Source organism: Apteryx rowi, unplaced genomic scaffold, assembly GCF_003343035.1.
Source record: "Apteryx rowi isolate R43461 unplaced genomic scaffold, aptRow1 scaffold_235, whole genome shotgun sequence".
In the NCBI taxonomy this organism is placed as follows: Eukaryota; Metazoa; Chordata; class Aves; order Apterygiformes; family Apterygidae; genus Apteryx; species Apteryx rowi.
Genome location: NW_020448697.1, coordinates 182,722 through 209,875, shown reverse-complemented (window position 1 = coordinate 209,875; position 27,154 = coordinate 182,722). Strand labels below are relative to the sequence as shown.

The 27,154-nt window shown below is 37.6% G+C and overlaps 1 protein-coding gene across 5 annotated transcripts in view; it reads right to left on the bottom strand.

Annotated features, from left to right (window-relative positions):
- Positions 1-27,092, bottom strand: part of DSE (dermatan sulfate epimerase) — a 38,108-nt gene extending 11,016 nt beyond the window's left edge. Inside the window, exons 1-5 of one of the 5 annotated variants that reach the window (XR_003253527.1) lie at positions 26,843-27,092; positions 13,282-13,750; positions 2,899-3,152; positions 2,643-2,785; positions 153-1,875 (exon numbers count right to left, since the gene is read on the bottom strand). Coding sequence is in view for 4 of the 5 variants with exons in the window: in XM_026065955.1 (XP_025921740.1) it covers positions 2,772-2,785; positions 2,899-3,152; positions 13,282-13,697 (684 nt within the window). In the remaining variant the exon portion in view is untranslated. Of the gene's footprint in view, positions 1-148; positions 2,786-2,898; positions 3,153-7,131; positions 7,604-13,281; positions 13,751-26,842 lie in introns of those variants that run through there. The other 4 variants (XM_026065955.1, XM_026065952.1, XM_026065954.1 and 1 more) reach the window with 4 other exon arrangements.
- Between the last annotated feature and the right edge of the window lie 62 nt (positions 27,093-27,154).

The following is a 27,154-nucleotide window of genomic DNA, read 5'->3' as shown; positions in this document are numbered from 1 at the left end:
CTGGAACAGGTTGCCCAGAGAGGTGGTGGAGTCTCCTTCTCTGGAGATATTCAAAACACGCCTGGATGCAATCCTGTGCAATGTGCTCTAGGTGACCCTGCTGAGCAGGGGGGTTGSACTAGATGATCTCCAGAGGTCCCTTCCAACYTCAGCGATTCTGTGATTCTGTGATTCTGTCAAGGCTGCCAAATTGTGCTCAGTTAAAGGAGAGAAAAAATTGCAATGCCCAAGTTAATCAGACAACTTGATTCTAACATGGTGTTTTTCTCCACTGGCTGAAGAGAGAGCTAGGATCAGGAAGGCTTGAGCAACAGGAGCAAGTAGCACTACTTTACCTACAGCTAACTTAACACTACCTCACTACACTGATGGAGCTGGGCACCGCGGGACTTTTTCTGAATACAAGCCCAAATACTCAATCCCCTTTTTCCCCTGTGACTTAAAAATCACAATAGGTACTTTTGACTATTATCTTCCTACTGTTTTCAAATTTACACATATTCTCATGATTCAGCACAGTGCATTTACTTCTTTGAAGTACATGATAAATTCCATTTACTTAGTTTACATCTATGCTATATGCAACCCTATACTTACAGTACATTAAAAGGATAATAATACATTAGAATAAAAAAGAGACTCAGTATTCTCTCAGATAACACAGATGTCACAAGAAAACAAAATTAATCCAAGTACACCTATAATTAGCAGTATACACAACAAATTAGGCCTTACTCAAGTTTCTTTTTCAAACATATGAGCTTTTATTTTAACTGAAAAGAATTTAATATATATGGGTACTTAGAATTCACTTAAATTAGGTTCATTTCTCAGCACTATGACAAACTTTATAAGCGCCTTTAAAAACGCTATTTAATCTCTGCATACTTCAATGGTCCATAAAAAGCTGAATACATTGCTTAAAATTATTTCTTTAAAATTAAAACTTTGAGAAAAAGGGATACACTATTTGCAATTACTATGCATTTGATACAGGATTTTATGTTTATAAATACATATCTCTGTGTATCCCTCCCTCGCCTCCCTCCCTTCCTTTCTTCTCTGCAAGAAAAAGACTTTTATCTTGGAATGAGAATGTTTAAGAAACCAATTTTTTTAATTGTTTGACTTTTATTTTATTAATATTATTTTATTTTTAATTATCAACAGAAATACTTCATCTGAACTTCTATTTTTTAAAAATAAAGTTGCTCTAAATTGAAAACAACTGAATTTTTGGTTGGAAATGTGCAATCTGGAAGTTGGAACCTATTTTCATTTAAAATACCAGCATTAATTAAAAATTGTTCAAGTGTTGCTTAATTTGCATTTTTTTGCAAAAGAAAAAGCAAGTTTGATGAAAGAACTATTACTCCACTTTATTTGTGGTGTTACCACTGTTTGGCACAAAGTGTTCTTATCATCTATACACTAATGAAAAACAGAGTCATTCCTAAAACTGCCAGCTTTCTGCAACAACAGAGGAGCAGGGAAGTATGGAATTATGAGGAATTTAGGAAAACCCACTGAATAAACTTGATCTTAAGTCTCCAATTTGTGAAGGGCAAGATAGGAGGAAAGGGGATAATTTCCACATACACTCTCATTGCTGTTCAGCATGYGTACATTAATGAATAGGTTTGTTATGAAAATAAGTAACAAAAAGGTGACCCCCCCAAAACAGTAGGTTCTACAGTTTTTGGTACAAATTCCTCAGCCGTCTGAGATCTCCCACTCTGTGCAGATGTGCCTTTGCTTGGCAGAGCTGAACAGCTTGATAACGCCATCAGGCTCCAGAAACCAGATTTTCCTTGACTTGCAGCAAGTAAGTAGATCTGCTGGGCATCATGTTTTCAAAAGACTTCCAGCACATAACTGGAGGGTAGGGTCTATATTAATCACTGGATAAAATACTGATGCATTCTTACAAGTAGGAGCTGGCTTCATGGCTTCCCTCCCTCAGCCAAATTTAGAGTCAGGATTTCTTATCTGCTCTTTCTCTCCGACTCTTTGAGTCTGGCATTTTCTTTCACACAGCATAGCAGCAAAACAGGAGGAGAGGGACAGTCTCTGGGCAGAACAACCAAAAGCATTTGGTGAGGGTGTTCTTCTGGGAAATGGGAAAAAAGGACTAAAAGTCGCCCATGCAAACCACAAGGTTGTATCTGGCACGGACACATCTTGGATGAAGGCTCTGGGGAGCAACAGTTCAAAGGGAGAAAGGTGAAGCCCTGCTCATCTCTTTGAAAAAAGGGACACCTGAAAGGAAGGGTCCTCAGCTGTGGCTCTTGAGCGGATGAAGTTACATCTTTGCAGCTGTCTCAGGAGAGACAGGACAGAAGTCTTGGACCTAACTGCAGGTTATCCTGTTGTCTCGAGCCCCGACCAGCGTGCAGGGTGTTTCTGATCACTAGCTTTCTCCATGCATTGTGTAAGGAGACTACGTGTATCACTCTAAGGGAGCAACGGTGGTAGAACGAGCTCTTTATTGAGTTTACTCTGAAAGAGCTGCATGTAAAATCTGAACTGGCTACATTATACATAACGGAATTTTTAATGCTTACAAACAGTGAGTTAAGAATTCCAGAATCAATTAGATTACCAGCTTTATACAGACACATATGTATGCATACATACTATACCTTGTACGACTGTCCACAGACTTTTATTCTATTCAGTAGACCATATTTTTCTAAGCAGCGTAGGAGCAAACCCAATACAGCTGTGCTTGCAGAAACACACAAAGCAGCACACCTTTACAGCTGGCTGCATCAGATGCTGAGTGCTTAATGCGGAAAGCGTAGAAAAAACATTTGTATCAGTTCCTGAACTTTATTGCATAAATGGCTGATTCAGTCTATACACTTTAGAAAAACGTTCCTATGGTTTAGCACCTACCTTGATTCATCAGAACCAGGCTCCCAGCCAGCAGGGCCACACAGTTGGTCGGCTGGTGGTTATGGAGGTACTGGAAACCCCATCCGCGTCTGTACGATGTTTCATACATGTATCCTGAGGCATTGGCAATCACCTCAAGAAATCGCTCCTGTTGAGTCCTGCTGAGATAGCTGTACAAGAAGTCATAAGCAGTGGCGAAACCAACTAAGGAGTGAGCAAGAGGGACCTCATCCCATGGAGCGTCCTTCACTAGCCTGTCAATAAAGAAAGATGTCAATTAATTGAGCTCCACTTTTTTTTTTTTCTCTCTCTCTTTCTCTTACTGTACTATGAGGTGTATATGACTTAATGTCTTTGAGGTTAGGCAACTCACCCTGAATTTTAACATGGTAGTGAGCTACTTAAGTCTCTGAGACCATTTTATTCTTTCCCAAGTATGGAGACTTTCAACTTTCAAAGCTCATTAATTTCATTAGATTAAGTCTTTAAATATTAAAACAGTTTGTGATATTCTAGGTTTTGCTGGGAGAAATAGATATGAAAAAAAATTAATCTATTTATCTAAAGCAAGATTCACAGTGTTTTTGTGAGAAAGTAATAACCCCAAATTTATGCGCCTCCAAAAATTTATAACATTTTTTTTTTCAAAGGAGCCTAATGTTGATAAAAACATCCTGAGTGGTGGCTTTAGTGAATTTTGTTTAAAGAAAGTTTAATAAAATAATTCACAATGATGTTTTTTAATTTCATAAATGCATTCAAGGGTAGAAGTAGAAATGAGAAAATTTATTTTCATAACTATGGTTCAAATTAATATACTTAATAGCATTAAAAACAGCATTACCATAAAAAGAGGTAAAAGGCTACTACTCAAAATTATCTTCTAGGAACTACCTGTTTGTATGGGATGATTATGATGAGCTTAGCAAAACAGTGAATTTGTAACAAGAAAATTCCTACTGGGTGGGGGAGGTAGCACAGAACAAATATTTCTCTTTAAACCAAGAGAATATTGAGTATCAAAGCCTTTAGTTTTGCACCACTGAGAGTATATTCAGGCCATAGTTCTACAAAACAGAAAATGTGAAGGAATATATACTGAATGAAATCTCAATTTGATAGAATAAACAATTGTGTTTTCATGTTTGGTCTCTTCACTCATTTACTTTGCCATACATTTTTGTTATAGAAATGAATTTTAAATTGTTGAGTTGAGATAGTGACCTATTGCAATCAGTGGAAATTGTGTTGTGCCCCTGAAGATGTGCATCTTCCAACCTCTGCTATTCTATGATTCTATAAATATGATTTCATCTTAGAGTCGTATAAGCAACAGAGTAAACAAACAGATGAGAAAAAAATACCAGAAAAGCAAGATTAAAAAAAAAGAAATCCTCATTCTGCTATGGGAGCACTTACTTGCATTCAAAAGATGTCAATAAATCACTTAGAAACTATGAATATCAGCTTAGGGCACTGCAATTATGGTAAAATACAAGATATAAGAGTGAGAAAAATGACCTTTAATTTTTGTCAGTATGTCTAACATCATTGCAAGAACTCAATGAACTTGGCAAAGTCACATCAGCATGTAAGGAAAGCCTCTGTAGCCTTTCTGATTAGCTAAATTTCCAATACTTGGAAGCATCCACCTTCTCTCAGCTTGAATTCAGCCTTCTGCTAAATGAAGTCATGCATTCATTTCCACTTTTTTAAGGAAATCTTTTTCTTATCAATTTTAAGCTAAATACATGAATGAATTTAGCATTTACTTGCTCAGCAAGATTTGACCTTTTGTTGAAGCAGGGTTTTACTGGACTAGATTATTTTCTTTGCACCATTTTGTTTGTTTCTTGGTCAAGGGGCAGACATTAATGGGAAAAGGCTGAGAATGATATGAAGGTAGACAGCTAAAAGTGTGCCAAACAAATATCTGTCAAAGCTCTGGGAAAAAAAGTTCTAGAAATTTATTTCTGATCCCCAAATCCACATTACATTCTCTGTGGCCTCTGTTATGAACGTTCCTCTGTCATTTTGTTCCCATCCAACCTTTAAATTTATCCGTAAAGGCTTCTGGACAGGTGCAGTAAAAATTCTTATTCATATTTTGGGTTAATTGTTGTGGGAAAAAAAATTACAGGCCTGTAAGCCAAACACTGACATGCTTTACATAGAAGCTCATTATTTCCATTTGACAACAGCAAACATTTCCACATAAATGTGAAGAAAACCTAACTAAATTAGGCAAGCAGTTCTTCCTATTCTCCAGGTATCACCAAGCCACAAAAATTGAAAAACTGATATAACTGGTTATTTGTCACTCTCAGTTCAGTCTCTGCAACTCTATTTCTGCTTTTTCATCTTCGATTATCACTGAAAAAACTATTAACATGTTATTAGTCATAAATATACATAAAAATAAAATAACTTAGCGATTAACTGGGTTTGAAGAATGCAGGTAACAAGTTTTATCTCAGTGCTGCATTAGTCTCTTTTCTCTTTCAAAGGTATCATATGTTACAGAAAAGAATCCAAGATGTTAGAGAAAAGAATCCAAAGTAAATACAAATATCTATAACAGCTTTGGTACAGATCAACTATTTAGTCACAAGCATAAACAATGTTAGCAAATGCAGCTACTGCAAAAAAACTGAAAGATATTTTAAAAATAACAAGAAAACCATATATGCATCCCTACAGATGGTGACCAAAAAAAAACCCCAATTCTTACACTTCATATACCTGTAGGTATATTTAGAAGAGGTGCCTATTTGGAAACTTGAGAAGGTTTTTAAGAGAGCTGGAAGTAATGAGTGGTTCTGCTGCCTAATGATTGAACTTCGGAAACATCCAAAACTGTGTGCATCGTTTCGCATCAAGAACTGCTGTCTGGACAAATGCTGTGAACAGCAGCAGACAAATACATGTCTGAGAGGTTCTTTATGTTCTTTTCATCTTTCCTATATAAAATATTTTTTGTTACTTTATTTTAGCAAGTGAGAGTTTGATATAAATCCTCCATGATTTGAAGTGAAGAAATAAAACTTTATGAATAATGTGTTTTTCTTACATGTTTTGAGAATTTTAGCATGGTGTTTTAGATTTACCACCTTCTAGCAAATGATGAATCCAAATGGGGAATATGTTGGGACTCAGCTCTTCAGTCATCAATATATGATGTAAAAAAGCACCACAAATGTACTGCATTGTCCAAAATTAAGTGTGCACATATCACTTTAACTTAATAGGATTGCATGCTTTAAATAAGTATATAAATTATATATAGGTTAAGATAGGAAGTAAAGATCAATATCCTGTCCCCTTGAAACAGCAAAATATATATAATATTATATATAGATACACACACACACGCACACACACACGTGGTAAGATCACCTCAACATCTTTCTTGAGAACATTACTAATGCTGCCAATGTCTCTTCTTTCAGTAGAAAGTTTTATGTATTTTTTCTCTTATTTCTCTCTACTAAGAACTACTTTCTTTCTGAGACCAAAATACAAAAGCATTAGCATTTCTTTAAGAAATATTAGCAAGGGAGGAAAAATAATCACTATCTGCCCAGTTCAAGGCAGGATTTAAATCAAATTCTTCCACTTCAGTGAATTCCTTGCTCATAGTCTATGGGATATTTAGAATTGCCCTTTCTTCACTTTGCATTCGATTCTTAAATACAAATTGAAGTAAAAAGAAAACTAACAGTCTAGCCTGAGAAACATAATAACCCCCTGGGCAGCCTGATATCTGATTTCCAGATTTTTTTTTTTTGTCAATAAGTAATATGTCATCACTGATTGTAAAATGAAACATTAAGCATATCCTGACATATGTAACATGCATGTAATCCACATCCTGAAGCTTAACGCTCCAAAGGTTCCCATGACAAATAACCTAATGCAGAATAACCTGGGGGCTGAGGGCAGATTAAGCTAATGATGAGATGGAGCATGCCAGCACTCGGGCCTGAAACTCTCATTCTCATGAAGTGGTCGCAAAATAAGTGAATCAAGGCTCTATTCTGAAGGCTTATAGGTGAAAATTAGTTAAAGAACATACTTTTAGTGCATTTAGATGCTATCCAGCTTCCACGTGGTAGCTAGCTGACAGCATGGTTGAGCTTAATGCATGTAAAACGTCAAATGGGGATGCAAATGTGGCATGTCATTGGGACAACTCCTGATCCTGAATTCAGCTGTATAATTGTATGGACTTACCGTTGACCATAGCAATGTGCTGGCACTCCAGAAATACTATTGTTGTCACAAACTCCTGGGGCAGCAGATAGAGCTTTAAAACTCCTGTCAGGGAAAGGAGAGAAATACTCTTCTGTGTCCAGGAGGAGTATGCATACCAAGGGGGAGTATACACACCAATGGGCGTGAGACCACCAACATTCGTTTTTTAAACTAGAGTTGATAGCTAGTATTTTTCTTACAAAACCTCCAAAACAAAATATTTTCATGTGCTCAAATGAGATACTTTGCTCACTAATGGAACAATATCTTCCAATTTTTGTTTTGGAGAAAAAACAGAAAAATCCTTGAGAAATTCTGTTTGATCGAAAACAATCTCTCAACTTTCACCTTGCCAGCATTTTTCTGGTTGACTGCCAAAACAAAAGCCCTATCATCTGCATAACCTAAGTGCTCGGTCATTTGCAACAACTGCTACAAAAATTTAAAAAATTAAAAAAGTCCTTGACAAAACGATGATTTATATTTCCAGGTGTCTGAGGTGAAACCTAACAAGCTTGCTTCTGTCCCTTTACCAGTTGTGTTTCAGCAACAGTCACCCAGACATGCTCTTGATGTGCATTTCAGCTCAGTTCACAGGAAGATGGGGAAAGTAGTGTTTAAATGTAAAGGGCTAAATTCATGTTGGAAGAAAAACAACATATTTTTCAGAAAGTTTAAGAGCCTATTATAAAAGTGGAGCTGTACAGTTTAGGTGGAGGGGGGCAACTAAAACTCTACTCCTTTTTTGGAAACTTTCAGCTACTTCCTATCCACTTTTTCTCTCTTTTTCCCCATAGGCCTGTATTCATCATTCTACTGCTTCTAAAACTTCTTTCATATCCTTTTCTCTCATTTTTCTCTTTGATCACAAGAACAGTCCTTTTCAAACTGGTCTTCTATTCAGTATCATCATGATCCTTCTATGTCGCTACATTAAAAGCAAGGACGAAACTTGTTTTAGTAGTTTGCCATATAAAGCAGATGGAAATTTATTTATATTATTATTTCAACTGACTACCTAGTTCTTTTTATAGTAAATGTTTATACCAGGCACGCCACAAAGTGAGCTCCCTGTATTTACCACAGAACTTCAGTACTAATTTATCTCCTGGAGAATTAATCTGGAACTATATATTAAAAAAAGAAAGTATAAAATAAACTCTTCAAACTTTAGCTAGCCATTTTAATTTCAAACAGTTGTGCACAATTTCTACTTTTAAATGCTACATATGAAAAAGATAAAAACCACATGAGGGTTTGATATTTCAGTTACTAACATAATATATATTCCAGATACCAAATTCATCCTCCTACCCTCCCTTTTCTTTTTCTTCTTCCCCTTAGGAAGACTATCTCAGCATCCTCCAAGCTTCCTTTACACTAGTTTCTATGGCACACTCTTATAAAACCCTACTAAGTATTGTCTGAATGTGACTGATGGTGGATTACTGTGAGTCAAAGGGATGTTCTAAATTTGGGGTATCAGCAGAGACTTGCTCTATTTCAGCTTAGCACATGTGAATTTATTTTATTCATACATTTACCTAAACATTTAAATATTTATACACCATAACTGTATACTGTTCGGCACTGAGCACTCTCTGGACACTAGCAGCAACAGTCCTGTAGTATGCTCCAATATTTCTAATACACAAGAACTAACAGAAAGCTATAGGATTGCTGGCAAATAAGAAACAGCAGAAGGGTCGCAGATTTGTTATGCCAAAGATTCGGGTTAGCTTCTACTTATTCACTGCTATTTTCTTGGAATGTTTGCACATGCTTGACAGCAATTATCTCCACTATGAAGCCCATGAAGTAAGGCTTACTGTCAGATCCTACACCTCGCTGCACAGCAGTAAAGTGTTTGTGGTTAAAAGTGGTGCATGAACTACATGGAACAGCAACAACAACAACAACAACGACAACAACAGTGCTGAAATCTGGCACTGCTGTTTGGCAATTCCTAATGGGGAAATCTATCCCACTGTAAAAAAGGGTGCACAACTTGTGAACTTCTAAGGTATTTGTTTAGGACAGGCTTAGTAAAGAAAAAAGTGCATTTCTTTGTCCAAAACATAAAATCTGACTAGACTCTTATTTCTACATGATGTGTGACTCCAATTACATCATTTCAATCAGTTCTGGAACAGGCTTACACAGCATATGGAAAGAATCACTAGTACAGATCCCCTTGGCCAAAAATGCACTTTTGGTAGGGAGTGTTCTAGAGGCAAGTGATAGATAAAATGCCAGAAGACTAATCTACATCCTCGGTTTTCTGTAAAATAAAATAATGTGGCTTAAATATAAGGACAAACTTTCCCAAAGATTTTAGAAAACTTTTAGATATTGAATCCCAGGAAAACCAAGCAAATTATTTAACACTGGCCTTTAATTTTTACAGACAGAAATAGCAAAGGTCCATCTATTTTTATTGGAATATTAATGTATTACATTTCCCTGGTCTTGCTAGTCTCCAAAGCATTATCTGTTCCCATATTATTTTTAATGATTGTTATAGTTAGCTATTAGCCATTGACCCTTTGTTTACTTTAAAAAATAAACCCACTCCAGGGTATAGCAATTACTGATGCTCTGTTATGAGTAACAGGCCTCTCAACAGTGGTTGTTATGACAAACAGCTCAACTTCTGCCAACCTGCATGAATGGGAACTGAACTAAGGGTTTACTTTATCATGCGATAGAAAATTACTATTTTAATAGATGAGAGGAGACATAAGTGTTTAATTGCACGCCATTTCCATACATGTATCAATTATCACCAGACTTTACCATAATTATACCCTGATATACTGAACTATATTTGGGCTATAGGAGATTCTCACCAACATAAGGATGAAATTTAGAAAGTTAGTCTCCCGACATTCTGGGACAAAACCCAGTGACACTTGAGACTGCATTTATTTTATCTAACTACTGCACACACTACCAAAATATACTTTTGCTTTGTGGTAAGGCTTAAATTTTATTTAAGATCTTTAAAAATATTAGTGTAAACTCATCCAACCGGGTATTTTTAAAGTTCTAGAGTTATTTTAGAATCAATATCATTTCAGCAGAAGTAAAAAGAAATCCAGATTATACTACTGAAAGAGTCAAGCTGCCAACAAGGACTCCATACGAGATGGCCAGATTTAACTTTTTAATATGTGCTGATGGAACCCTCAGAGATAAAAAGGCATTTTTAGGGCAATCTACAGGGCAGTGTAGGCATCTACATTACACAAGTCTTGGGCAAGAAAAGTTCCTCCAGACTAGGCATCTTACTGATACCTTTCTGAACAAGCCCTCTTTACTGATGACATAGGGAGCCTAGACAGACTGCTCTCTTAGTATTTGGTGCTCTAAGTTTTGGTAGCATCAATACCACTCCTTCCTTCTGCCCTCCTGGTCAGAACATATTTATGCTCAATTATTTAATAAGCTTAACATTATTAATTACCCACAATATTTTCCCCAAGTCCGAGGCAAACTAAATATGATTATATATATTGAAGAGCAATTTTTTCTATAATTCCATTACTGTGATACTGCAAGAGTAGTTCATGTACAGTCTTATACCCTGTTTAACTCCATAAGATCTAAATGCCTGCCAGTAGAGATTGCACGTCTCGTATTTGCCACATTTGTTCTAGTCTTATCCTAAGCAGAGAAATGTGTGCAATAACATGTTTTGTTGATACTTCTTAGTTGACTTCCTTAAGAAAAACAGATTTACATAATCGTGTTGTCTGTCTGTCCACTCCTTTAACTTCTGAGCCTGTTGACCTGTTTTAGCAAATCTGGACAGAACAGTACATGCCTCAGAGACGTTATATTGCTACAACTTTCCAGAAAACTACTGTTGGACAAGGGAGAGGGACATATATTACTGCCATCAGTGATGGAAAAGCTATAGTGTAAACTCTACGTGTACAGCATTTTCAGTTATGAGTTCCCTGGGGGGGGGGGGGAAGGCAACCAAGTCCATGATTTTGTCGCGGCGTTTGAAAAGCTGGCCGTTATGTGTGCTTGGGGGCTGCACAAAGGGCTGCCTACCACAGCAATATTCCCTGTGCTTCTGATGCCCTCCTTCCGTACTTCCCTCCTAAGCTCATATACACTCTTTTTTGTAAAGCAGAGAACCTCAGTTAAAGCCTGATTGTTAGCTGAATGACATGGCTACCTCAAGAGAGACAGATATAAAAAGGATGGCTTATCTTTGACTGAAGTAACACAAGATACTTGCTTTAAAAGAACAGTATGTTTTAGGGGTAAAGATTATCAAAGCCAAGAGGAAATATGATATCTGCTCAGTTCTGATCGGCAACTGGTTAGCTGGGACAAAGGCGAGCATTGTGCTAAGGAACCGAGGAACCAAAATTATTCCAGGGCAGGAATCACAGGAGATACAGAAATGGAATGAGGTCATTGTAACAGTGAGCAAGACACAGCAAAGTGAGAAAGACAGCTATAAATGAGTAGTTCCACTGCTCACAAAATCACTTGCTTCATTTTCTTATTCTATTAAAATAGAGACAGACAGTCATACAACTGTGTGTTTACACTATGCAAAGCTGCTGTGGAAGGGAGCAGTGTCCCCACTGCAGCCACTAATCCTATTGCCTCCCACTCTCCCATCCTGGCAAAGCCTGTGTTTTCATCCTCTGACCTCCTCACAGACCCCAGGGCACATTCAGGAAGATGGCCTGAATGGCAGCTGCTGCAGGTGGGTGGGAGAAGTGCAGCTGCCTGAGGAAAGAAAAGGAGATAAATTGCCAGTGTGTGTGAAAGGAGAAGGTGAGAAGGAGAGACCTTCTGCAGGGGTTCCCAGTTCCTAGACCCATGTGTATGGCTCTTCAGGCCATAACATAACTCTAACACAAGAAGAAAGGAACAAAGAACCTAGGGCAGAGTCTTAGCAAGACTGAAAAAAGTCCTTAGAGGACATTTACTGAATGACCAAGTGTGACCAGGCTTTTTTAGACTTCTGGCTAATCTTCAGGTTCCACATTCACTTAAACTGCAACTTGCCAACCTTGCAACTCTACCAGTGCACAATTTCCTACATATGTGCAGAGGAAAGTAGTTTGCTACAATTACGAAATAGTTCAATGTATTTCAGGACAAAGAATGTTAACTTCTGCCCCTATAGAAAGTAGGTGGCACAATGAGGACAGAGTAACTTCTACATGACAATTCACATCCAGGTGAAATAAATCCAAGAAGTGGTTATCAAAATGCCAGTCACTCAAACAATTTCAGAATAGCTATGTATTTAGATGGTCAGCTATCTTTATCATGTCCCAGTGATAAAGCACATAATATGATAAAGGAGATGCCCAAGAACTGCACAGCAAAGGAGCTGCAAGCCTAAAATGAGGCTTAGACAGATAGATGTTAAAGCATTTATGAAACACTTAACTGAGGAAACAACTCCGAAAGTTATTTAAAAGATAATGTTTGGAATATGACAGCAAGCAAGAGAAAAAAAAAATCTTAGAAAAGAAGAATCTCACTTGAGCTTTTTCTATTAGTTAAACTCTATTACCAAGCTGCGTAGTTCTCACCTGTGGTGTAAATATAAATGAACACTTTTCATTAGGTTGGAAAATTGTAGTACATCTAACATTTTTATAAAAGCCAGAGTGTCACTTTTACCTACACAAAATGTTATGTTTTTCATGTGGCCTTCTTTTCTGAATTCTTTCCACTGATACCCAAAGAAACCTTATGAGTCTGGAAAAGAGAGGAAAAAACACTTTTATCACCTCCCACCACAATCAGATGTGAATCCTGATTGGTGATTTTTTTTTTTTTTAATTTACAGGAGTTAGGATGATATACAAAGYGTCCTGCTCCTTTTTGCAGCATTAATTTACAACAAGGTAGGTCCAGTGAAGATGAAAAGCTGTGTGGCACACCTAGTATAAAAGAAGATAAATGCATACAGCAAGTCAGTCGCTGTTAAAGTGAATGTATGAGAAATTCAGCTAATTATGTAGACTACGATAGCTACCAGCTAATCTATTTAAGCATTTCACTCATCCACTCACTCTTTCAATTGCAAGCAGAGTTTATACAGTAAGAACAGCAACTTAAAAAAAAAAAAAGACAAAAATCTACCAACTAGGCTGAGCTGCCATCCTCTCCATGTAATCCTTGGCCATGTTGATGGCTTCGATATTTTCTGGGTAGAGCAAGCAGAACATCGCCAGGGCCCCAAGATTGTTGCCAAAAATTTCATTCCACCGAGCGCTGAATTCCTTTGGGTCCCAGGGAGGAAGGTACTCCAGGGGGTTCGACAACATGGTCTGCACTGCCTCGGTCAGACGAGCTGCGATGTGCTGGTGAGTGGTGGCCGCCTTGAGACGCAGACCTTCCACATCCCCTTTGGAGAAGTAGAGCATGGGGTAGCTGTCGTAGTTGGCATTGACAAAGGGAATCATAGCAGCTGGGTCCTCACTGGTGCTGTAGGCAAAGGCGATGCAAATCACATGTATGAAAAACACACTCGGGGCTCCCCGGGTGTGAGTCCTCATTGTGGCATCAGATCTCCAAGTCTCAGTGGGAGCCAAACCATCTTTGAAATATCCTAGGGCAGACAGATGTGTGAGAGAGAGTTAGAAGAATTTCTGAGAAAATATTCATAAATAGGGATGCTTTAAACGAAATATAACTCCATGCAGACTTAAAGAATTCTGTGTGTGTATATATATATATATATATATATATATATATTCACATATATATAAGTGGCTTTCAAATATTTTTTGTGAGTCTTTCGGACAAAATCCCTACTAAACAACTGATCCTAAAGAAAAACCTTTATTCTTTGAAGAAAGTCCCTCCCTCCCCCATCTTTTCTCAAGTAGCTGGTACGAGGGGAATGAGCATACAGACAGGTCTTGTACTCAGGATTCACTGATTCAAAATAATTGCAACTGTGCTTAATATGAAACACTGCTGACTGTACTGGCAAATGGAGAAGGGAGGGAGGGAAAAAGGAAGGAGCGAGAGCCACAGAGATTGTGTTAGCGGCAGCCAAGCCTGTGTGCTGCGTTGGCTGATGTTAACAGCTGGAGAGTAAAGGATAAGGAATGCTGGAGGTTTGTGCTGGGGTCATTTTATACTATGCTCAAGGCCGCTGGTTCTGACACATCCTCAGTTAAAAAAAAAGAAAGGAAGAAAGAAAAAGTTGACAGAAAGAAAAAAGAAAAAAGAAGGCAGCAGAATTCTAGAAAAACAGTTGAAAGACCTGGCCTTTAAGGTATTTAGGTTTTTTATGTTGCTTTTATTTTTCTAAAGGGCCTTCCATTTTGCATGTGGAGATTTACTGCCAGCTACCAAGAAGGCTGAGCATTAAATTAAAAGTGCATATTTTCCTGTATGCCTGATTTCTCAAAATATGCTCAAATGGCAGATCTAAACAGAGGTTAAATGTAAGTATTTAAACATAGAAAGTCACTTTGTAAAAATTACCAACTATCTAGCCTAAAGTCTCAGATAAAACATGGCCAGGATCCCCCTGAGGAAAGCCAGCAAATTCCTAGAATTCTTCAGAGGGGAAAGGTTACAGAAAACAGACCCAAGAGAGACGGTTTTATGTAAATAATGAACAGTAGTTTTCAATTATTAAAAAGAGAAATAGACAGAAGGAAAGAAAACCCCCAAAACAAATATGAAATGTTTTTTTCCATGGAAAACCTGTTTCATAGGATTCAGAAATAAAACTTGCAAGGAGCTAAAGTACAAAGCAACCTTTTACTTCTCCCCACAGCTCCCTGCATATAGATGCCAAAATTTTCTAACAGAAACCTAGGCTGCTAAAACTTAATTTAGAGACCCACATCCTGATTCAGCAATGTCGTTAATATGCACACACACAATGAGACCACCTTGTCAGCCTGGGTCCCTCAGCTACCGCCGGCTACACAGACCCTCTGGTCATTTGTATTCAGGTATTCCAAAAATTAATTTAGGAGCAAGTAATTTTGGCCGTGAAGTATATCTTTTCTTGTGCATTCTTGCTTAGGCTAAAAATAATACTGCACCCTAAAAATACATACCTAAATGCATTAGAGTGGGTAGCAAAATTGCTTTAACATACAGTAATGCAAAATGACATTTTCATAGCATTCTAATGCATTTTGCAGATAAGTTTTGCCCTTTTTTGGATATAAACCAATCATTACAGGACACATTACGCAGGTCACAGAGTGCTTTATTTGGTAATACTTTTACTATATCTACATATTCTCTCACCACACACACAGAAACATGCATTGCAATTTTTCCAAACATACCCAGGTCCACTCGTATTCCCATCTATAAATAATGAAACCATACAACAGCATATCTTGAAAGAAAGGAGGTAAAAACCAGCCAAACCAGTATATCATGTCTGAAACGTGATGTGGGTTTTTTAACAGTTAAGAAAAAGGCTTTTAAAAACTGTGTTTTTTATTACAAAAAGCTGTTCTTAATCCTTTAAAACTGAGGGGAGAGAAAAGAACCTTTTTTAAAAAAAACGAAATGCTTTCTGAAAAATAGACAAAAAATCCTGGTAACTTTTTTTTTTTCCTTCTTCAATCATGGTCATACATTGCAAGAAGTTTCCTGGATTACAAAAGAAGAAAAAATCCCAGATGCATTCCTTTCCTTGGTTTGATTTCTGTGAGGACATCAGCACATCAATGAGAATTAAGCACATGTGTAACTTTAGGGATGGTTTTAAGTGCTCCCTAGATTAGGGTTGTTCTGACCAGAGTTTATGGAGCATGCAGTGCAGTTTCCTAGACCTCCCTCTCTGAAAAGCTAGATACATGATCCCAGCAGTCCATCATCACCAAACACCTCTACTGTTGTTTGAAATTCATAGTTCATATTTTCAAATTCAATAACCCACCTAATTTTTTCCAATCATGCATGCATACATTTAATAGAGAAAGTAAACCCTTCTTTACTTTGTACATTAGAAGTAACCACCATACCACATTGTTTAGCCTAACCAGCAAACTGATAGTCTTTCAGCATATTCTGAATCAAGGTCTGGAAGAAAGTCAACAGGCAGTGAGAAAAACAGAACTACGAAGTCATTCTTATTTAATCTTGGTTAAATGACAATACCACCCTTCCTACAATATGAAGACAACAGCCCATGGCAGCAACATGGCCAGTGAGCCCTCTTCCATGACTATGCAGGGCTCAGCCCCACGTGACCAATGGATGGGAGGAGGCAGCTACCAAGGAGTCCACCTTTGTTCCCAGGCCTCCTCTGTGGAGGCACCACCACAACCATGTTGAAAGAAGCACCAGAGGGGAGCACTAGGGTGGTATGACTGTGGCTCACACCTTGCTACCTTCAGTGAAGAGATGTTCTATGTTTTCTCATCTGTGATATCCTTAAAAGCATGACCAGCAAAAAGTAATAATGAAAATCACAAAGCTTGACATGTAATAAAAATGTGGATTTGCAATAAGAAAGGTGTGATTAAATTTACAACAATTAACAAGCAGGATGTCAATGTGATTAAATCACCCAGATGGTGAGGAAATACAAATTACATGATTCTGAATGCAGCCATGACAAACCACCTTCACAGTGATTTCAAATAGCAGACCTGCCTTGAATCACAAACACAAGTATCTCACTGACTAGGACCAGACTTGACCTCATACTTCACTGATTTACTCTCCAAGTTCACTTGTCCAAGTCTGTCCATAGGCTAATGGGTATAATCATTCTTTCTCACTTCAGTAGTTGCCTAGAAACTAAACTGATTAATTAGGATATATATAAATATATAAATAAGGATATATATAAAACCAATTCAACATTTTCAGGTGGAAGAGGCTGCAGAAGGGCAAAAAAACAAAGCACCTTTGACATGAGAATATGACCAGAAACAGTAACATTTACTACCAGTGACTATTTAAAACTCATTATAATGGTACAAATGTACCAGTCCCGCTTCCCAAAACAATCCTTGAGCAGAATGAAGGTGCTTTATACGTTGAACAACTCCATACTTGGATATTCCCTTAGTTAACTTACTTGCACGCTGAAAGTTAAAGAAACAGTATTATTTTGAAACATGCATATGAAACTTGATTATCTGCATAGTTAGGTGAAGCCAAACATGTATAGATAATGGGCCACATGAGCCCCAACTCCCTAACAGTTGGGAGTGAACTTGCTACAAGTTTGTTTGATGTATAGGACTGGAAATGATAGGAGCCTGCGCTTTCTGATCACTTACATGCCACAGTATCATTTTTTTTAAGTTAAAAGAATCTCTTACTCTCATATTACACTACATCATTACCAACTACATCTTCCAACAAAAACTTTAATAAGTAACTCGGCCTTTTCTGAAAATGAGGGTTTTTTTTATTCAGTTTGGAAATCACAATCTGATACACTATCAAAAATGAAAAGGAGGCTGAAGGATACTTGTCCATGGAAGAAAATGCTAATATGCCGTGCCACTTAGAAGGGCTGTCAGTCAGTTCTAGATTGAAAGAGCAGTTGCCATGATTTTCACTCCATTACCAGCAGAAACAAACAGTGAAGAATATAATTTATTCTAGAAAAAGCAACATGTGAACCTTAACTATTTTGATTCTTCACATCTGCATCAGTGAATGGCTGTTCAATTGCAGCCAAAAAGTATGGTAAGACTGATGCCGTTAACTGAACTGAACATTGGTACAGACAAAGTAAGGTTCATCTAATAAAATTAATTTGATACACTATTCAAAGCAAAGCAGGGGCATGTTTACTCCAGTCGTTTGTGCACACGAAGACAACCCCGGCAATGAGAATGCAGGAGTGGGAGAGGGTGTGGAGGAGAGTGAGGACAGGACCGCACTGTTAGGGCTGGCACAGCTAACGTTGAAGCAGTGGGACCTTCTAGTGGGTCTTTAAAAAAATAAAAACATTTAGAGAATCGCAGCTTACCACAGTATCAGTTCTGAAGAGCCACTGTTCTTCAAAGGCGAAAATATATTTTACTGGACTTGGGTGGAAATTTTGCTGGGACAACACTTGTACCACTCCTTGAAAAGTAGAAATCACTGCTGTCTCCGCCAGCCTTTCCAAGACTAACCTGYGACTCATCTCTGACATGGGTATCTGATAAACATTTATAGCAAGCAACCAGAAAGCTGGGATTTGGGGATTTGCCACAGATTACTTGGGTTTCCAGATGAAGGGACTTCCCAGAGGGCAGGCTGGGATGCCGTGCAAGTGGACCCTGACTGCAGAGTCCTGACAGGAGCGGCTGTTTGGTGCGCACTCGGCCTCGAGGTTGTGGGCACCACTCCACCTTGGCGCGTGGATGCCAGCGCCCAAACAGGAATGGGGCCTCCTGCCCAAGTGGGGGTCCTGGGCTCCAGGTGGATGGAGTGAGAGCTGGGCTTCCCCTTCTAGTGCTGTCTTCTCCTTCCAGATAGCTTAAGAAATACTGTGGACAAACTCCTGGCATCTCACCTGTGAATATGTCGGCTTTTCTCTCAGTCCCCCTCTGAAGTGCCAGCTCTCTCCACAGAAGGCATGAGGAGCCCTGGCACTCAGCTCTAGTACCCAAACTCCATGCTGGAGGCCAGAGACTTTTAAATAAACTGCTGCTGTAGGTCTTACAGAAGGGATAACATTTTTTAATGAATTTCCTCTCCTAAGAAAGAAAGGTCACCTTTTATTTAGCCTAAAACGCAAAATTTCCCTTTAAAGACAGATCTACACAGATTTTACAGATTTTCTTCTGATGGGCTGCTCGTACTTTCCAGAAAGGCTACAGTCACATTGTTGCTCCTTGAATTACCTCCACAAGTGTTTTGATAAGAATTTTGTTCAAATTTTTAATGAAAAATCTCTTCCACCTTAGTGAGAAAAGGCAAATCATAAGGTTCAGCCTGCAAACTTTGCCTCAGAAAATGATCCCTGAGTTTCAATGACTTAACTTTCATCATCTTTGCGTAACTTCTTGATGAATTACTCATAGTGAAAGCAGCTTTTTCTACTCAGCTGAATGTAGTACTTAAGTCTGTACTTAATTTCATGTTGAATTACACTGTCATTATACTTTTGTCACAATTTAAACTGCATTTTAGGATCACCTTGTTAAGCCATTCAAAAGCACTAAAAATATAACAACCAGTTGTAGCACCCACTGCTAATCAGGTAAGAGAATAATACATATTTTACAAGAAATGGTCAGTGACCAGTAACAGCTGTTGCCATACCAATGCCATGAAACTTATGGATAACGTTGCAAAGAAATATACATGGTATTTTGTTCCATTAAACATTGATGGGTAAGGATCTTTTTGCACTGTTGCTGACAGATATCAAAATATAACTGCTTGCCACAAGGAGTGCTAGGCTGGATCGGAGATGGAGCAAAGGAAACTTCAGTAAAAACTATTTTTGGTACTTTGCCCAAACACCCCAAAACACTAGCAAATATTTTACACACACTGCAATTTAATTTGCTGCTGATAACAGGAAGAGCACCGATAAATCTTTTGGAAATGGTAGTGTTTTACTTCCATGATGCTTATATCAACTGAGAATTATTTGCTGGCCCTCCCTGCTGTCCAGAAATTTCAATTTTACCACTCATTTAAATATTTCACAAACACAGATTTAAAAATATGAGAGCAACCAACTCATCTAACTGAATCCAATGACATTTAAGAACTAAATAATGCAGAGTAAGTCCATGAAAACACACAGAGGCAATGGGGTCAAGAGAGACTAACTTCCAAATATCACCTTTCAGTTCCTATTGACTCACAGGAATATCTCTGATAGCAAAATTAGGCAGGAGGCAGAAAGGCACCAAGAAAAGTATAAACTTATATTTGTATTGTAATAATTACAGCAAATCTACTGACCAAATTCCCAAGCTTTATAGTTCACACATCATCAGTTAGTACTATTCAGTCCCTCTCAAAACTGTAGGAACACCAGTACAGCAAGTTCTCACATCCCAAGACAACAGGAGTCAGAAATCCTTCTTCAACCACCTTTTAGTGAGTCCAATAAAACCAGTGGCCATATATCTCTCCAAGATGGGAGATGTAATGCTAGGAAAGGTGCAAAATCACTGCTTACAAATTTCAAAAATGCCTATTATGACCTTAACCACCAGGGGACATACTGCACTTCTTCCTCTGATTTTATACTATGAGAAATATGCTACACCACCATTATATAATGTCAAAAGCATTTAAAAGCTTAAATACTGAAATCCCAGAATTATATATATGTAATAAGGAAAGTATAGCTCAAGTACACAGAGGTTGGCATTGCACTTGTTCTGGAATGATCTGAAATACCTTAAAAGGAGCTTTGTATCAATTTATGTACCTGAACATGTGCTATGCTGTACTATGAAAATAATAAAGGCACCAGGAACAACCAGTTCCTATAGTAATGAATCAGTATATGACATCATGTCAGCAGTCAAGATTAAACTTCTGTGTATCCTTTGATCTATGCACAAAACTCAATGGATCTATTTAGAGCAGCCACGTGAGAATCTCATCCTGTGAGAATGAAGGGTTACACTCATTCTGCAATATGCTACAGATGGGACAGCAACACAACATATTTTTAGACTTTTCCAGCAGGCATGTGTAAGGTATCTGCTATCAGAGTATGAATGTTTCTTCTGGTTATTCCTTTCATTTAAAATCTTACTTTTGTATTTTTCACCATGTATATAAATTAACATGGCATACACACACACAGAAACTGAATGCATAACCTTTTTTCTGCCTCAGGCAAAAACAAGATTTAAATTACGTGCATGCCCAAACCATATTTAACACATAGTTTTCTTCTATTTTAAATTCATTCTGTCATATAAATGCTTTCTCAATAATTTTTGGTAGCACTAACATTACTATTCCTAACCCTTACTAGGATCTTTTATTCTATACTCCATTGTGTAGAATGAATAAAAAAGTCATTTTCCTATATAGAATCCTAAAGGCACTCATTCCGAATCAGTACAGGCATGCCTGTTAAGGCATCCAAATTCAGTGAATGAAAGTTCAGGCCTTTTTACCATCAAAAATACAAAACTACAAACCACCACATAAAGATCTTCTTTAGAGCACTAGCATTTTTTATTTCATTCTGAATGAAAATAAATTTTTAAAAGGCCATTTAGATAATTAGGAATATAGTTATTCTTTGCAAAAAATGTTTTCATGGAAGAAAACATTAAAGTCTGAAAAATTCCATCTAGGCTAAAAGTACATATTAGCTAAGTTTGTTCACTCCATTAATGCCCCAGAAGTCAATCCTCATCCGTATTGTAACAGAATGTAGGACACTGTTTGGGGCTGGGACTGTTATTGTGACAGATGCTGCAGAAACACAGAACAAAAGTGCCTATAAAAATCCTGGTGATCAAACAGTATTAATTTGGCAGCTGCTTAAAAGCACATCTTTCTCACCCACGCAAGCAGACTCATTCAGGTAAAAGACATGTACATTTGGAGGATCAAAAACTATACATAGGGTTTCATGTGAAAACAGCCTACAACCCAAATGTGAAACATTGTCTCACAACAGGAAGTTAGCAAAGGAAGAGATTATCTGAGGTTACCACGAGTGTGATCTATGCATAGATTGAGTACTAGAACCACAAGTCCACAGGAAAAGCTGCAAAACATTCAAAGTGTGATTGTAATGCCCAGGAGACTCAAAAAAAGGACAGAAAAAATTAATCAGACATCTAAGTGGGAAGACAATTTTACTGCTGTCAAAACAAAATTTCTTGCTGGGCTTAATCCAGCCCCCTCAGAAATGTTGCACGCAATGGAGCTGCCCTCACTTCTTTTTTCTTTTTTGGGGAACTGCTTACAGCATCAGAAATGTCCAATACAGAGCCCAGTGTTTCCAATTCTGACTTTAATTTCTGTCCTATTTTCCAACTAATATTTCTTCATTAGCCTTGATCTTTGTTCTTTCCAAATACTTGTAAATGTTTCAAGTTCCCTGGCCTGTTGTTCACCTCTAGTATGTGTAATTAATAGCTTTAATTTTTTCTGCTTATTGTTTTAATTGTCCTTCATGCAATTGCCTCCAAGATGTCAGAAATGAATAAAATGTTCCAACTGGAGTTATACAGAACAGTTTTCTCTCTCTCTCTATATATATATCTATACCTATCTACAGACTTGAGCAATTCAAAATATCAAATAAATATTTTTATTTTTATTTGTAAAGCATTTCCACAGGAGGTCATATTAATAGAAGAGAACTCTAAAACATGTCACATCCTTCAGTTGCTATGGGATCAAAGTGCATTTTAATTATATTTCTATATCCTGTTAATGACTCAGTCTTGCACACAAAACTGTTAAAAATATATTCATTGTCTCTCTCTGTTAAAGTACTGTGACAACATGTAGAAGCACCAGCAAGGTCCAAAGACACCTGTGCCAGTCAATTTACAACTGTAGTTTGAAGGCTGCAATCTAAATTKAAATCAATACTTGCTTTTATATTACATAGATATAATCTTAAGATATGTGAATGTGTATGATCCCAAATGTCTATTCCTGCATTCCTTTCATTTGCTCCAGAATAAATGCTTCTGTGTTTCCAGATTGAAATTGCACCACCCAGCTGGTAGCCTCATCTCACTACAAATCAATATGCTGTTCATGCATATTCATTGTTGGTACAACTCTGCTGTTACCTCTGCTACTTTCATCTGTTATCTCCTTATCTTTAGTTTCTATATATAGCTAGATATAGCATATATCTAGATATAGCATAGAGTTTATCTATCTATCTATGTATCCAGATGCATCTGATATTTTTTCAGGCTATACATGTGGAGAGAAAATAAAATATACTGTCATGCAATGTCTTTGGGGTTATTACTGTCTTCACTGCTGCCCAGAATTGCCTTGATGAGAGTGCCAATTGCGTTTTCATGGAAAGAAGCCTGAAATGCAGAGATAGTTAAGAGATTATACTATTTCTGTAAAATATTACCACTCACAATTGGCATGACCAATTTGCTTCAGTAGGCTTCAACACATCCATTAAACTATAGGTTAATTTTGAAATTTAGAATTTTATAATCTTATAATCTTATTTCTGATCTTGAGTTGTGCAAGCATGGCTCTCAGAGCATGACTGGAGCCTGACACTTACCTAGCTCCAAAATTACATATCATTTTAGACAAAATGTGATGTAATTCATCACTATTAGAAGAATCTGATTCAATAGCTTTAAAGGGACATGACATCCACTCTAATAGTTTCAAACGACTTTTAAAATACTTTGATAACTCTAAGTAGCCATTTTATTAGAAAATTTAAGATGGCATAAAAGGTATATATCAAACATTCTGCATATTTACTATCTCAGATAAAAAAAAAAAAGAACCAAACAAAACAACAAAACCAAAGCAGGAACATAAACCAGGACAACGCTAGTGAAAGGACTCTAATATTATGTCTATCTGGTACTGAAATGCAATACCTACCTGAGTAAAGTAACAAGAATCCCTGCAACTCCTTGTCTGCTCTAAATAATGGTAGTGCTGATTCTCACTGTAGACACTATGAGTATATGGAAGGAAAAAAAAAAAAAGACCAGCCAGATAAAGGTAATTTCAAGTCATATACGTGACGTCCTCATTACTCCTGAGGATTTAATACCTGACGATGTCACAGCAGCAGGTGAACATGTGATGTCAGCATCTGACAGGAAAAGCTATTTCCAGTGCTGTGTACTTCACGTGGTTCCCAACATCACCAGACCCCTTAGGTCAGGTCTATATTGCAAACACTTTGCTTCTGCTAAGCTTCTACTGACAAAGCATTTATGAGAAAGGACACAGGTTACATCAGCAAAATTTCATCTTTCCTAGATGGCTTTTATTTGCCCCCCACTCTTCTCTGTTCCCATCCTGAACACATAACTGAGTTTGGCAAAAGTGCACTATACAAGGGTTTGGGGTTTTTGCTAATGCAGCCGTGTTACTAGCTCACCATATCCCTGTTGTGCTTAGCTCTGCTGATAGAAACATATGATGAGGGCCTTGCATGAGAATATTTTGAATTTGTGGAGTGAATGAATTCTAGTAATTGCATCAGACGAGAGGAAATTTGAACACTTGCTCTTGATCCTGCTTAGGAGGAAGAAGAGTTCTGCCTTTTATAGAGCTGGGATTTCATCCCGGAATTTTTTCCATGCTTTGGTACAAACAAGTCTTACCCACCTAAAAAGAAAAGTAGCTGAAGAAAAGGCTTTAGACCAAATGTTGACCTTATTCATAATACATGGCTGCTGTCTTGAACACAAACTGGCATCATGTTTTAACAGCTTTAGGAGACTACACTACTATAACTAAGCTCTTTATCTAACTCAGATGAATGAAGACAGTAAAAAAAGTATAAAAAGCCAGGATAAACTTGCTGCTGAGATATCATATTTACTAGTTATATACTATTTGGTAAGCAAAAGTCATATTCTCTTTCAGTCTCTAGACACCTGGATTACCAATTCTAAACTAGGAAACAATGGTAAAGGAAAACTGTTCCTTTCTTTTTAAAATCTCTTAAAACAAAACAAAACAAAACAAAACACAACATGGAAGAGGGGGTTTATTTCTTGCAAAATGTCCAGGAACAATAGCAGTAGTAACTAAGTTTCTTTCTGCTCATTACTAGAATATGTTGTGGCTGCCAGATGTGCAAGTTTCCACACACAGACCTAGGAAGGCGACTCAATTTTGACTAAAAGCAATCATTTCTGTGAGAAGGGACACTTCAGTTTTACAGCCTCTTTTGACCCTACTTCTCACTACTCAGGCTGCCGGATACTAATAATGTGACCATTTCTCCACTACCAGGGGAGGTAACTGTGCTAACCCAAAATCTGTCTGGTGATGGGAATAACTTTGTATCACCACTGGGCTAGGCTGAATTCTCTGTTTTGAAAAAGGGGTATGTCTTCCCTCTTCCTGTACCTGAGGAAGGGAAATGGAAAACATAGGCAGTGTTTGACAAACCTTTAAAAGTATGAAAGACGTCAGTCTAAAACTAGCTTTCAATGACTCCTTCTTATTATAGGTATATGCAACATATGAAAGTTACATCTAGCATTTATCCAGGTAATAAAACACATTTTACTTTCCATTGTGGTGAAGATATTTACTATCTATCTAGTTAGAGCAAATTTACTAATTATATCTCGTATAAACTCTGATGAAAACTGACCTCCCTTGGGTAAAATAAATCTACAAACATTTACCATAAGGAATTGATTTGTTCAGTTCATGTATTTCTTCATTTGCAACAGGTATTTTCTATGACTGAAGAAGAGGTTTTAGAAGAGATTCTCCATGAATATGCAGTGAAAACCAGCACCAAGTTTATGAAGTCAGTACCCACAGCACAAGATACAAAATTGTTCAAAAAATGTTCTCATGTCTTGTATTAAATAACAGCACTCAGCTTTTCATGGCAACACAAAATTATTCTAAGTATCATAATACTTCAAACAAAGTCATCAATAAAGGCAGAAGAAATTATTAGTGAGGAAACTCTTATTTTGAATAACAAGAAAAGGAAATGACAATTTGTTAAATTACTAGCAGTTCTGTCTACTAAATAGCCTGTAAGCAGTATATTTTGTTTTTGCTTATTAGAGAAGTTTACAGACAGCCAAGGAAATCCCAAATTAAAACCGGTACTTTGTTGACTTCCACTATAAACTTTAGCTAATTTAGGTCACACAAGAAACATGTAAGCAATGACACACAGTAAGAGAATTCATAGCTGAAATAATATTTAGCACTTCTGTAGAATTATGCATCCCAAGATCTCCAAGTAGTTATGAAACAAGTTAATTAATTAAACTTCTTAACAAACTCAACACCTCTGTAAAGCTAGTGAGTACATTTATCTGTTTAATGAGGAAGGAAACAGAGACATGGAGAGGTGGAGTGACTTGCCCAAGGCTACCCAGCCTATTTATTTATACTCTTTCAGAGTAATAAACAGAATCTGAATTATTGATTCCCACTGCTGCCCTTTGACTGCATTGTTCCTGTTTTGAACTATTGCACTGAGTCATAATAATGGCTGGCATGATAAAAATAATGTGGCAATATTTAGCTGAGAATTGCTTTGTCTGTGTTTAGATTATATTAAAACGTTAATGTTATTTAAATCACAATTGATCTTCCTAGGGTGACTAAAATCTCCAACTAGTTGAGCAATAATTCTTGTATCTCATTCACAATTGTAAGTATTTCTTATATTTTCACTGCCTATGTCCAGAAAAGAAGCTATTCTAGCTTGAAAATGCAGGAAAATAACGCCTAGTCCTATATTTTTTCAAGAGGGAATGTCTGTGACAGAAAAGCAAAGATAATGGCTACTTTGCTTAATATCAAGCTGGATTTCAAGAATCTGCGTGAGATGAACCAAATGACGATGCACCAGTTTCATGCAATACTAGCTAAGGGAGTTGCAACTTGCCATCCTGGGGATGAGGAGATCGTAATGAGTTAATAACCGTGGTTCCAGATCATTTAGCCTTTTCCAACAAAACAGAAAAGCCGCAGGAAGTTGCAATGGGTAAATCACTCTCTTCCTGTCTCTCAGCTTCTCTAGGTGCAAAATAAGGATGCTACCACTTACCTTTCACACAAGCATGTTTGCGGGGCTCAACTCATTAGCGCTTGCACAAGGCTTGGAGGCTCTGGCATTCACGGTGCTCTGGAAGAGCGGAAAGCTGTTAGCAGCTTCAAGCAGAACTGACACGTCCGCTGCACGCACCTCCCCAGGCATTGCTCCGCAGGGCGCACTCCCGCGCGGTGCTGGGCGCCTCCGGAAAGGTGCTGGCTGCCAAACGGCGGCGCCTTGACAGCAGCGAGCACCCCCCGCCGCCGCGCCACTCACTTCCGAAGGAAAAGCCGGGAGAAGCTGGTTTCTAACAGCGTGCTCCTGGCG